The sequence below is a fragment of the Chiloscyllium plagiosum genome, chromosome 3 (assembly GCF_004010195.1).
Source record: "Chiloscyllium plagiosum isolate BGI_BamShark_2017 chromosome 3, ASM401019v2, whole genome shotgun sequence".
NCBI lineage: Eukaryota > Metazoa > Chordata > Chondrichthyes > Orectolobiformes > Hemiscylliidae > Chiloscyllium > Chiloscyllium plagiosum.
Window position 1 is genome coordinate 87,251,232 of NC_057712.1, and position 14,248 is coordinate 87,265,479.

The following is a 14,248-nucleotide window of genomic DNA, read 5'->3' on the forward strand; positions in this document are numbered from 1 at the left end:
CGACCATCTGAAGAACATCACGCCCAGAGCACTCCATCCCTGTAACACTGTATTTCCCATGGCTGATCCACCTAGTCTGCACAATCCTGGACACTGTGAACAATTTAGCACGACTGGTCTGCCTAACCTGCACATCTTTGGGCTTTGGGAGGAAACCAGAGCACCTGGAGGGGACCACATTATCATGGGGAGAATGTGGGAACTCCACATTGACCAAGGCTGGTCTCCAACCTTGTACGTGGTTCTGTGAAGCAGCAGTGCTACGATCATAATTTAAATCAAAACAGATGATCATTGCTTATTGTCACATTGCTGTTTGTGGAGACTTACTGCCCAGAGAACACCATGAGGTTCAGAAAGTGGCAATATAAATTCAGTCAACTCCAGTCCAGTTAATGTGATTAACAACCACAACATCAGTACTCCAGCAGGGTCATCATGAACAAGGTCCAGTCCTGACTCTGATGAACAGTAACATCAGAATCAGAGTCCTGCAGTGGTGTGTGAACTCTATTCAACACGGAGCAGGTGGATGACCACTTACTGGACACTCAGTTGTGTTGAAGACTCAGCAAATCCCTTGTCACACAAAGAGGTGAACACTTCATACCCAGTGAGAACCCGCTGGGGTCTCAGGGGGTGGGATGAATCACTGAATCCCTTCTCGCACACTGATCATCTGAATGGCCTCTTCCCTGTGTGGGCTTGCTGGGGTCTCAGTGGGCAGGATGAATCACTAGATCCTTTCTCACACACTGAGCATCCGAATGGCCTCTCCCCTGTGTGGGCTCACTGGGGTCTCAGGGGCAGGATGAATCACTGAATCCTCTCTCACACACTGACCATCTGAATGGCCTCTCCCCTGTGTGGGCTCATCGGGGTCCCAGGGGCAGGATGAATCACTGAATCCTCTCTCAAACACTGACCATCTGAATGGCCTCTCCCCCATGGGCTCACTGGGGACTCAGGGCAGGATGAATCACTGAATCCTCTCTCGCACACTGACCATCTGAATGGCCTCTCCCCTGTGTGGGTTCACTGGGGACTCAGGGGCAGGATGAATCACTGAATCCTCTCACACACACTGAGCATCTGAATGGCCTCTCCCCTGTGTAGGCTCACTGGGGTCTCAGGGCCAGGATGTATCACTGAATCCTCTCTCACACACTGAGCATCTGAATGGCCTCTCCCCCTGTGTGGGCTCACTGGGGACTCAGGGGGCAGGATGAATCACTGAATCCTCTCTCACACACTGAGCATCTGAATGGCCTCTCTCCCCTGTGTGGGCTCACTGGGGTCTCAGGGGGCAGGATGAATCACTGAATCCCTTCTCATACACTGAGCATCTGAATGGCCTCTCCCCTGTGTGGGCTCAGTGGGGACTCAGCAGGTGGTACATTTGAGTGAATCTTTCCCCACACTGAGAGCAAATGAATGACCTTTACCCAGAGTGAGCTCGCTGGTGTTTCAGAAGGTCACTGAGTGAATCATTTCCCACACACTGAGCAGGTGAATGACCTCTCCCCGATGGGAATGCACTGATGTCTCCGCGTGTGGGAGATTTAAATGAATCCTTTCTCACACATGGAGCAGGTGTATGGTCTAAATCCACTGTGCCATCTCTGGTGCCTCAGCAAATTGTAAGATCGAGTAAACCTTTTCCCATACATGAGGCAGTTGACCGGCCTCTTTGCAGTGTGACTGTGTCGGTGAGTGTCCCACTGGGAGGGTAGGTAAATTCCTTCCCACAATCCCCATGTTTGCATACCCTCGTCCTGGTCCCATCATAATGGTCTCTTCCCAGTTCACATGACCGGTTAAATATTCGACCACATGCAAAACATGGGAATGATTCCTCTGGGCTGGGAGTGCCGCTTTCCCCTTCCTTATTAACGATAAGGATCAGGACCTGCAGAATTGGATGACTCTGCAGTTGATGTGATGTTAAAGCTGAGTTTCCCATCTGGGAACTCTCTCTCTCTGTAAAGCAATTTTTCCCTGTCATTATTACAACTCCCAAAACCAGCTTTCCCATCAGTTCTCCTGAACTTCTAAATTTGGACTAATTCAATGACCTCAGTAATGTGCCTTTCTCTCACTTGTTTCTGAAAGTAAATTAGCAACATTTTGAATAACTTTGCACACTTTACCAGAAGAACCCACACCTATTCTATCATTTACAAGTTTTAACCCATGAGAAATTTATTACCTACTCCAATGACAGTTATAATGCTCTGACCACTTCTACGGAGCCAGTGCAGGTTAATTCTAACAGTTATCAATAAAATGTACCTGAACAGGATGTTTCCACAACAGGAAGTGCTCAAACACTCAATGCCCATAAGTTGTGCTTTTTACTTAAAGCCCCTCATGTGTCTGGCAATCTGGCAATACAGTTGAAGATATTTTATACAGTAACCTTACAGTCTCAATTGTCAGTTCCAGTCCATGAAGCAGCCAGTTACATGCACCAGTGACTTGAATTCTGACGACAGCATTGCCCTGGCTGGAGAGATTGAAGAGCATGAAACTGTCTTCTCTGGAGTATCTAAAATGAAACACTTGAAATGAACAAAATTCTTCAAGAGCTCGATAGGACAGATAAAGGAAGGATGTGGTCCCTGGCTGGTGTATCTGGAATGAAATCAGCACTAACTGTGGTATCTTTACCCAGCATCCCCTTTAGCTGGATAAATGTTTAAGATGTATTTGCTGCTCTAATTCCACTGTCTTGATCACTCCCATTTGTAACTGCTGGAGTGGGTTGGGGTCCATGCAAATTGATAACATTTGATTCAATCCATCCCAAAACCCCTCTGTGTCTGTGTCTCACTTTTGTTCACCGAGACCGTCATTCAATCTGACCTCTTCACAATCCCTGCTCTGATATTTCCTTAGAGGGCTCAGAATTAAATGTTCACAGAAGGACAGATGGGGGCTGATTGACTCATCACCTCACTGAATACCATTCTTTACCATAACCCCATAAACCTTCCCATTCGTTCTCTTCCAATAACTATTCAATTCGATTCTCTTCATTGTACCTGACTCCACCACAATCTTTGGCAGTGCATTTCTGACCATAAACTTTCTCTGCATGAAAATGTTTTGTCACATGTCACATGCGCTTCTTTTGTCAATCCCTTTACATCGGTGCCTCCTCATTATTGATTCTTTCATGCATGCGAACAGTTTGTCCCAATCAACTCGCACTGGATCCATCTTGGAGGTATCTTTACCCAGTATGATTAGATTAGATTACCTACAGTGTGCAAACAGGCCCTTCGGCCCAACAAGTCAACACCGACCCGCCGAAGCCCACCCACCCATGCCCATTCCCCTACATCTAAAACTACGGGCAATATAGCGTGGCCAATTTACCTAACCTGCACATTTTTGGACTCTGGAGGAAACAGGAGCACCCGGAGGAAACCCACGCAGACACAGGGAGAATGTGCAAACTCCACGCAGTCAGTCGCCTGAGACGGGAATTGAGCCCGGGTCTCTGGCACTGTGAGGCAGCAGTTCTAACCACTGTCCCACCGTGCCACTCACCACCCCAGGATAGTGAATATCACCTCTTCCTGTCACAGGAGACCAGTGCGAGACCATTCGGGTGCTCTCACTGTCGGACTGCCTTCAGTACACCATCCAGCAAATACACACTGGGGAGACGCCATTCACCTGCTCTGATTGTGGGAAGAAAGTCACTCAGATATCCAGCTTGATGAAACACCAGCGAGTTTACAAGTAACCACAGCGATTGGATTTGTTTTGTTTGTTCATGGGATCACGGCATCACTTGCTGGGGCAGCATTTGTCATCCATTCTGACTGCCAAGGAGATGGTTCAGAGTCAACCACATTATTCAGGGTCTGAATTGACATGTCGGCTGGTCAAGGTCAGAATTAACAGTTTCACAGGCCCAATAACATGAAGAGTTGATTTCTGGTCTATTATCATATTTCGGAAATAATAATGAATAATGTTTGTAGTTGAATTAAAAGTGCAAGACCAAAATGGGTTTTATTCTGATTGAGCACGTCCTCCTGTTTCTCTCAATTATTATTGACAGTCTCATTCTCCTCGCACCAGATCCTGTTCCAGATAGTGTTACAGAAAAGGCAGAATGGTCAGCTGCAGCGGGTCACCTGACAGGTCACTGGTTCCGAAAGGTTCACTCTCCACAGATGCTGCCAGATCTGTTGAATTTTTCCAGTAATGTCTGTTTTTGTTTCTGATTTCCCAGCAATTGCAGAGGGTTAGTTTTTCAATATTCATCTTGTCTGTTGCAGAAGAGTTTATTGATTAATTTAGCAGGTTTTGAAAATTGTAAGTTAAGCCACAAATCAGCCATGATCCATTGAATGGCAGAGCAGGGTTGAGGGGCTGAATGGTCTCCTCCTGTTCCAATGAAAGCTGTCTATCTGCAGATAAGGCAACTTTTCCCCTCACTTTTCACTTCACCTCCATGTCTAACACACTGTTACTGACTGAACAAACCTCCTGTGTTTGCACCAAACCTGCTAATATTCAGTGGCTCCCTCACCTGCCACCCGGGTTTTACACTCATCAAGGAATGTTGTCTTGTACTACTGCGGAAATGCCCAAACGGACTCAGCCTGGAGTCTGTATCCCCTGGGATCCACAAACACCGTTTATTTCCTCATTCCTCTCTCATTCTGGCTATTGAACTCTCGGTTCCAATCCATTCTCCTGTCATGCTCTTCAACATGCCCATGTACGTGGACTAGAGGCAGTTGGGATTTAATGAAAGGAAGTGGGGATTACACGGAAGCACTAGGAGAGGTGACGTTTCAGAGAACACCTCTGGGACGCCAGGACCATCCCACCCAACCACCCCGTGGCTCAAGACTTCAACTCCCCCTCCCACTCCACCAAGGACATGCAGGTCCTTGGACTCCTCCATCGCCAGACCATAACAACACAACAGTTGGAGGAAGAGCGCCTCATCTTCCGCCTAGGAACCCTCCAACCACAAGGGATGAACTCAGATTTCTCTAGCTTCCTCATTTCCCTTCCCCCCGCATTGTCTCAGTCCCAACCCTCGAAATCAGCACCACCTTCCTAACCTGCAATCTTCTTCCTGATCTCTCCGCTCCCACCCCCACTCCAGCCTATCACCCTCACCTTATCACCCTCACTTTAACCTCCTTCCACCTATCGCATTTCCAACAGCCGTCCCACAAGTCCCTCCTCCCTAACTTTTATCTTAGCCTGCTTGACACACTCTCCTCATTCCTGAAGAAGGACTCATGCCCAAAACGTCGATTCTCTGCTCCTTGGATGCTGCCTGACCTGCTGCACTTTTCCAGCAACACATTTCCAGCACTTCACATCCACGTCTAACACACTGTTACTGACTGAACAAACCTCCTGTGTTTGAACTAAAGCTGCTAATGTTCAGTGGCTCCCTGTCTTGCCAGCCGGGTTTAACTCTCATCATGGAATGCTGTCTCGTATTACTGGGGGAATGCCCACAAAGGACTCAGCCTGGAGTCTGTATTCCCTGGGATCCACAAACCCCGTTTATTTCCTTCTTCCTCTTTCATTCGGGCTCTTGAACTCTAGGTTTCAATCCAATCTTCTGTCATGCTCTTCAACATGCCCATGAGGCCGGACTAGAGGCAGCTGGGATTTAATGAAGGGAAGTGGGGATTAGGGGAAGCACTAGGAGCGGTGACAGCAAAGACAGCTCTCATTGTAACGGCAGAGTTTCTCCGTGACCCAGTGAGTGGTGAGGCACCTGAGATTGTGGGGGGAGGCAGATTTGGGATCAGGGATTTGGAAAAACACTCAGACACTGACTGACCTGTCCATCTGATTGTTAACTCAGATATAAAGACAAAAGAAAGATACACATTTAGATCGCAACTTTGACCTGGGGCAATGAACCACACTTCAGACCCAACGATTCCAACCTCAAATCTCTGAACCCACAAAAACAAAGCTTCCTACTTATGCCAGGTTGTCCCTCAGCCTCCTCTTTTCTTGAGAAAAACATTTTGAGCTGTTAAGCCTTTCCTGGTAATTATAATCTCCATGTTCCTGTAAGATTTGTGACGAATCCGTTATTATTTTTCTGTTCGTTGTGCGTGATGCCAGCAGCAGAAACAGTTCCTGACCTGTGTGGGTTTTGGTTGAAGTATTTGTATTTACAAATTCATTCCCACCCTCATGTACAGTGTGAAATTGTTGTTAAACAGAAGGAAAGGATAAAGTGAGAACCCACAGAAACACACAGGCAGCATGTGTACCTGAGTTGAATGAACCTGGCATGAGGAAAACGTGACAACAATCACAACTAGTTAGAGTCACAGAATCCCATAGCAGCAGATAGAGGCGATTTGATCCATCGAACCTGCAATGACCTGCTTTCTCACCCTACCTCCATAACCCCACATTTACCATGGCTAACCCAACCCGCCGAACCTGCACACTACAGGCCATGTTAGCACGTCCAATAGAGCAAACCTGCACATCTGTGAGAGGGTCACAGATTGCATCCAAATGCTTGGAATTGTGGATGAAGGCTCACGAATATTTGACTCTGACACAAATGCTCTGTTTTTAAAAATAAAATCTGGGGGAAACTGTAACCAGAAAGATTTCCAATTATCTCTGGAGGAAGAGAATTCAAAACTCGTGCCACTGACCCAGGGGACACATTGAAGTCACAGAGGCCGGGGACCCATCAGAAATGTAACAGGTTGTGAGGAAGTTGGGGGTCGAACAAGGACAAAAAGACAGTCTGTCACACGGGGGAAGGCACGAGAGATTAAACAGCAGAAATGGTAGTCCCTCAAGGCCACGGGGAATGAGTTAGGGCTGGGAAAGATACAAGGAAACAAGGAGTGCAGCTGTCAATGAAAAAAAAAAACAGATTATAACACATAGGGGCGAGTTCAGAGTCTGAAATTGTTTCTGCAATTGGTGAGTACAGAAAGCCTGGATAGTTCTATTACAGCCAACACTTAGAGGATGGGTCAAGTGCCCTATATTTGTGCTGCAACTTTCTGATAAATTTATTCCAAAGTTTGTGCGAAGATTTGTAGCTCGGGTGCTCGTTGTTGTGGTTCTGTTCGCCGAGCTGGAAGTTTTTGTTGCAAACGTTCTTACCTTAGCTGTAGTCTCCCGGGTTCACCTCAACTCGGCCGCTGCTCCCACTCAAATGCATGTTTCCTCCGGTGTTTATAGTGGTCTGTCCCTGCCGCTTCCGGTTGTCAGTTTCAGCTGTCCGCTGTAGCTTTCCACAAGCCAGGGAAACAGCCCAGCAGAACGGATTCAGGATGATCCAGGTAATGGTCACATACGCGCACAACCGACTTCACAGATACAGACATGAAATTGCGCGCCAAAAGTCGTTAATTTCACAAACCACTAATCAGGAATGGACCCGGACCATAGAACAGGCTGTCACCATAGGACAGAACAGGACTACACTCCACAAAAAAACGGCACTAAAAGAAAAAATGGCCAAACTAACACACAACAAAGAGGACACTACAACACACACCTGGGTTAAAAACCTCTCCCACAGACAGCTCACAGATACGGAAAGAACAATACTGGCTAAGGGGCTCAACTACAACCACGGGGACGCCAAGATAGCAGACTTCCTAGCAGCACTAGAAGGCACACGCAGGAACAATGGACTGACAGAAGAGACACAACAAACAGTGAGACAAACTGTCGTACCTATGATAATAAGGAAAAGACAAACACAGAACCTCAACACCAAGGAGAGGGAAGCACTGAAATCACTAAGAAACGATAAGAACATAATCATACTACCAGCAGATAAAGGCAGAATGACGGTCATCCCAGATAAATCTGATTACATCCAAAAAGCACAACAACTACTTGAAGATACCAACACCTACCAAAAGAGGGAGTTTGACCCCACCCCACAGCTCACCAAGAGGATAAATAACACACTAAGGCATCTACGAAAAAACGGACAGATAACCAGAGCTGACCTACAAAGAATGAAACCGGAAAGCAACAACACCCTCAGATTCTATGGATTACCTAAAGTACACAAACCAGACATCCCACTCAGACCCATAGTATTACCACCAGGGACACTATCATACAAACTGGCCAAAGAACTACAACAGAAATTGAAACACCTGGTCAGCGGATCCAAACACTCCATACAATCAACACAGGAATTCTTGGACATCATCAGAAATATAAACTTGGACAAAGAAGAAACCATGATATCATTCGACGTGACGGCACTGTTCACTTCGATTGACAAAACCCTAGCCAGAGAAACAATAGCCAACCTACTGGACATACAGAACAGAAAACAGGACGGTGAACCTATCAACAAAGACGGCATACTTAAACTACTGGTCTTTGTGCCTCACAACACACTTCACATTCAACAACCAGACATACGAACAAATCAACGGAATACCCATGGGATCACCAATCTCGGGACTCATAGCAGAGGCAGTTATGCAAAGGTTAGAACAAACAGTCCTACCACAAATTCAACCCAAACTCTGGGTCAGATATGTCGATGACACGTTTGTAATCATTAAAAACACGGAAATAGAAAAAACACACCGGATCATCAACTCCACGCTCACAGGAATCCGATAATAGAGGTGGCTGAGGAGATTGAGGTGTATTATGTTATTTGGTGCCTATATAGAGTGGAGCGGAGGTCTAATTTCTTTTTAGCAGATAGATCAATAAACAAGAGAAGTAGATTTAAAGTAATTGGTAGAAGGGTGAGAGGGGAGTTAAAGAGAATTCCAGTCACCCAGAGCATTAAGGGTCTGGAGTTCTAAAAGGCCGTTTGAAGCAGAAACCAGCATCACATTGTTACACCTCACTGGGACCATGTTGAAAATCAAATTCTGTCATACCCAGAGTTGGCACAGAAGTTAAAGTGTATAAGCAATATGCAAACTTAGCACAAACTCCAACAACAAACACATCGACCTGGACCCAGTATACCAACCATTACAGCGGACAGCTGAAATTGACATCAGAAGCGGCAGGGACAGACCACTATAAACACCGGAGGAAACATCAAAGAAGCGCTTCGCAGGAGGCTCCCAAGCACTGATGATGTCGCCTCGCCAGGGGACGAAACGTTTGCAACAAAAACTTCCAGCTCGGCGAACAGAACCACAACAAATTTATTCCGACGTTTGGATATCAAGTCTGATGATGCTCATAAATTCTCAAATTAGTCTTGAGTTTAATATTCTGGAGAAATGTCAAATAAATCACATTGATACCATTCTGCAGACTTTAGTCCATTGCTCTGCATGTTCCAGCATTTCAGTTACATCTATGTCCTTTTATTCTAATGTGATCCTGGTTACTGCCTCTATCACCCCATCAGTGAGTTCCTGCTCCCCACCATCTTTGCGTGACATGAATTCTCCCCTCCCCTTCTTTCTGAGAATTAGTTTCAATCTAAAGCCTCCAGTTTCTGACCTCTCTGTTATGAATAGCTCCTTCCTATCCACTCGATCTGGATTTCTCAGCATTTTATCACTTCAATTAAATCTCAGCTCATCCTCCTCGGAAATCATCCCCAGCCTATCCAACCTTTCCTCAGAGCAGAAATTTTCCAATTGTAGAAACATTCTGATCAATCTCCTCTGTACCCTCTCTGGTGTGATCACATCAACCCTGGAATGTGGGGATCAGAAGTGTGTGCTGTACTTTAACCGTGGTCAAACGAGTGTTCCTGACATTTCCCGTGTCCCCTCTTGTGTGGTTGTCGCTTACACAAGAAGTGTCCTGATTTTCCCACATGGAACTGGAGGTGCACTCCATGGGTCTGGGATTCCCTACCTTATGTTTATTTGTTAATTAATCCTAAATTAACTTCAGATTAAAACAAGATTATCAGCTACCGACCAATCAACTTCTTCCATTATACTCAAGTCACCTTACTTTTTAAAAATATCTTTAAACTTATTACTATCTAAACACAACAGGCTTTAATTTGCTGATTCAGATGTCTCCACTGTTACAATCACGTGAAGATTATCTTTACCTTCAGCTACATTTGGTGAATTGAACACTGATTGTAAATGTATGAATATCAAACGGACTTGAGTTTTATGATAATTAATCCAGTCTGACATTCTTGTTGGTTAATATCTTGAAGAGAACTGTCCTCCGAACTCCGGCTGTGCTCTGACTTCGTTCACAACTGGATTTGGTTGGACTGCAAACCTTAGATCTGTTCTGTTGTTTCCCGGATTGCTTCACTCTGTCTATCACATGCTGTTTATGCTGTTTGGCACACAAGTAGTCCTCTTTGGTAACTTCATTACGTTAACACCTCATTTTTAGTTCTTCATGCTGCTGTTACTGACATGCCCTCCTGAACTCTCTCTGTTGAAGGAGGATTGATCCTCTGGTTTGATGGTAAGAGGTAAGTTGGGGAATATGCGGGGCCGTGATTCTGTAAGTTTTCTTGGAGTACAATTCTACTGCTGTTGATGGAAGGAAAGAGCTCAACTCTTACACTGTCGGCCCCATACACAAGAAGCTACATGCAGTATCATGAACACTATTAGGCCAAGACATGAAATACAAGCAACATTGTACTATGATGCAGGATCACAACTGCAGCAAGAGAAGATTAAGATCCAACTTGACATAGGAGTTGGGGAAGAAACAGCTGATCAGATTGTCTCATTCGTAATCATAAAGAGACTCTGTGAGATTATTGTACTGTTGGAGTGAGGATGGAGGAGGTTGGGGAAATGGAGAGTCCTTCAAAAGAAAGTAATCTGCCTGAGAGTTTTGGGATCGGTTTGATTGCCATGCATTTAACAGAAAGCTAACTGAAACTGGTTTTATCCCCAAAAGATAACAAGACTGATAGTGTTTCCAATCATCACCAGAAATAAACCCCAGAATACATGGTTCGGAGATGGATGTCAATTGCCCATCAACATCCAACTCCTGCAATCATTGAGCAAACGTATGTGGGATTAACCAGAAAACCGCTGTTCACTCTGTGCAGATGGACAGCGATGTGGGGAAGTATTGGCCGAGTGGTATTGTCGCGAGACAGTTAATCTAAAACCCAGATAGTGTTCTGGAGACCTGGGTTCAAAGCCTGCTGCAGCAGATGGGGGAATTTGAATTCAATAAAAAAAAAACTTGTGACTTTAGAGTCTAATGATGACCATTAATCGATTGTCAGAAAAAACCCATCTGGTTCACTAATGCCCTTTCAGGAAGGAAGCTGCCATCCTTACCTGGTCTGGCCAACATTGTGACTTCAGACCCACAGCAATGTGGTTGACTCTTACCTGCCCTCTGGGCAAATAGGGATGGGCAGTAAATGCTGCCGGGCCAGCGACACCCTCATCCTGTGAATGAATAAAGGAAAATAGAAGTCTGTACCCAGTGTGAATCTATGCATGTTCAACGATGTTGTGAACATTTCCAAAGCTAAGATCTCTATGTGCACAACTTTATAAGCTGCCAAAACCATTGTTCATTACTTGGCGTGAAAAAGAGAAAAAAAATCCTTCAACTGTGGCTATCAGTAAATTAACTGGTGTCTCAGCAGGATGGATGTCTGAGTGAATGACCTCCCCCGCCCTGCACAACAGCAGTAGCTTTATTATTGGACAGCCGGCGAGAGTTTCAAAGCGTCTCTAAAGTAGCCGAGTGTCTACTTGTACAGACTCTTCTTCACGAATCTCTGCCTTACCCACAGAGACAGTATATTTAATAGGAATTAGACAAAGGCATATCAGTCACATGGGCGTTTGTCGACAGATAGTTTAAAGTAGGTAATTATGACCTTACAAAGCTTGATGAATGACGATGTCCTGTGATAACGTGTGAATGAATTACAAAAATTGATTATCAGATTGTTCATGATTATGTGTTGATGGGAAGAGATTTACGCAGAAGGGTTCTTCCTTCAGTAAATGGGGGATTCACTTACCTATGCTCATATGGAGGGGAGGTAAGATAATGGGAGTGGGAGGCAGTTTAACAGGGTTGTGCCCAGGGCACTCAGTCTTGTCTGGAAATGGCAAATTCCTCTGTCTGGGGTTACGGGGAAATCCACACGTGTGGCTGTAAGAGGTTCTATTTTGAGATACTGTCAGCCTCCCTCTGTTGAAGGAGGATTGATCCTCTGGTTTGATGGTAAGAGGTAAGTTTAAGGTAAGAGGGAGTGGGAGGCAGTTTAACAGGGTTGTGCCCAGGGCACTCAGTCTTGTCTGGAAATGGGAAATTCCTCTGTCTGGGGTTACGGGGCAATCCACATGTGTGGCTGTAAGAGGTTCTATTTTGAGATACTGTCAGCCTCCATCCTTCTGAGGTGTTCTGTCTGTATTCTAAGAGTACAGGCCTTCAGTTGATGAAATAAGGATTTTGGCAGGGAAATGTTTAACCCTTGAGACCCCACGGTGTCCTGAAAGAGAAGCAAAAGATATGGAACTAGTCCCTCTATGGTATTTTAACTTCCTCGTTCTGACCAGGAATCTGACCAGTTGATCAGAATTCAATGCAATGATTGACTGTGACCTAACTAGAGCTTTGTCAAGGATCAGCATCTTTTCCGTGAGTTTGTTATCATTCCCCCATTAATGAAGCCCAGCATCCCATTTGTTTTACTCAAAACACTTTATGTTTTCTCTCCTTTAAGGATTGGTACACATTGTCCCCCATTACTGCTGTCCTGCTCTCTGTGTCTGTGCCATTCAAATATATATATTCCCTTTCTACATTGCTTCTCTCAAAATGCATCAACTTACTGTGTGTTCTAAAGAAGAGGTATATTCCACTCAAAATATTATCTCTCGCTTCACACATTCTACCCCCTGGAAAACAGAACAGTGCAGCACTGGAATAATTGGCCCAACATATCTGTGTGGACCATGATGCCATTCCAAACTAATTCTACCTGCCCAGACATGATCCATAAAACTGCCAACCCCTGCCAGCGTATGCGCCTGCCCAAATGCCTCTTAAGCATTGTGATTGTTTCTGCTTTTACCACCTCCCAGGAGAGTACATTCGAGTCATCTAACACCTTTTGCATAAGAAACTTGCCTGACATAACTGCCTTTAAACTTTCACATGTTGTTGGAAATGCTCATCGGGTCTTGCAGCATCAGATAAAATAAAAATCTGTTAATATTTCGGGTCCTTCCTCAGAAACGTGAACTCTGATTTCTCTTTACAGATGCTTCCAGACTTGTTGAGCATTTCCAGAAGCTTCTGTTTTTGTTTCTGATTTACAGCATCTGCTGTTCTCTCGATTTTTATTTTCTTTAAATTTCCCCCTGTCCCCTGAATTTTATGTCCTCTAGAATTTGTCATTTCTACCTTGGAAAAAGATTCAGATTATAGAATATAGAACATAGAACAATACAGTGCAGAACAGGCCCTTCGGCCCTCAATGTTGCGCCGACCTGTGGAATTTTCTCAACTCGTCCCCCTCCACTATCCCAAAATCATCCATGAGCTTATCTAAAGATGTTTAAAACTCCCTAATGTGGCTGAGTTACCTACCTTAGCTGGTAGAGCATTCCACACACTTACCACTCTCTCTGTGTAAAGAATTTGCCTCTGACATCTGTCTTAAATCTATCACCCCTCAATTTGTAGTTGTGCTCTCTCGTACAAGCTGTCGTCATCATTCTAAGAAAAATACTTTCACTGTCTACCATATCTAATCCTCGGATCATCGTGTATGTCTCTATCAAATCCCCCCTTAGCCGCCTTCTTTCCAATGAGAACAGATCCAAGTCTCTCAGCCTTTCCCTCCAGACCAGGCACCATCCTGATAAATCTCCTCTGCACCTTTTCCAATGCTTCCGCATCCTTTTTGTAATGGGGCGACCAGAACTGTACACAATATTAAAACTGTGGCTGCACCAGCATTTTGTATTATTGCAGCATGATATTGCGGTTCCAGAACTCAATCCCACTACCAATGAATCCTAACACGCCGTATGCCACCTTAACAGCACTATCCACCTGGGTGGCAACTTTCAGGGATCTATGTACATGGACTCCGACATCCCTCTGCACATCCACACTACCAAGAATCTTTCAATTGACCCAGTACTCTGCCTTCCTGTTATTCTTCCCAAAGTGCATCACCTTACATTTAGCTGCATTGAACTCCACTTGCACCTCTCATCCCAATTGTGCAGTTTATCTAAATCCCCCTGCAACCTGTAACATTCTTCCAAACTGTCTACTACTC

At 45.0% G+C, this 14,248-nt stretch overlaps 2 protein-coding genes across 2 annotated transcripts in view; one reads left to right on the forward strand and one right to left on the reverse strand.

The window, feature by feature from the left end:
- coq3 (coenzyme Q3 methyltransferase) overlaps positions 1-3,184 on the reverse strand; it is a 36,854-nt gene extending 33,670 nt beyond the window's left edge. Inside the window, exon 1 of the mRNA XM_043675179.1 lies at positions 3,150-3,184. Within this exon, the coding sequence (XP_043531114.1) occupies positions 3,150-3,184 (35 nt within the window). The remainder of the gene's footprint in view (positions 1-3,149) is intronic.
- A 7,265-nt stretch (positions 3,185-10,449) lies between these two features.
- pnisr (PNN-interacting serine/arginine-rich protein) overlaps positions 10,450-14,248 on the forward strand; it is a 22,115-nt gene continuing 18,316 nt past the window's right edge. The window contains exon 1 of the mRNA XM_043675191.1: positions 10,450-10,467. Coding sequence (XP_043531126.1) covers positions 10,450-10,467 — 18 coding nt within the window. The remainder of the gene's footprint in view (positions 10,468-14,248) is intronic.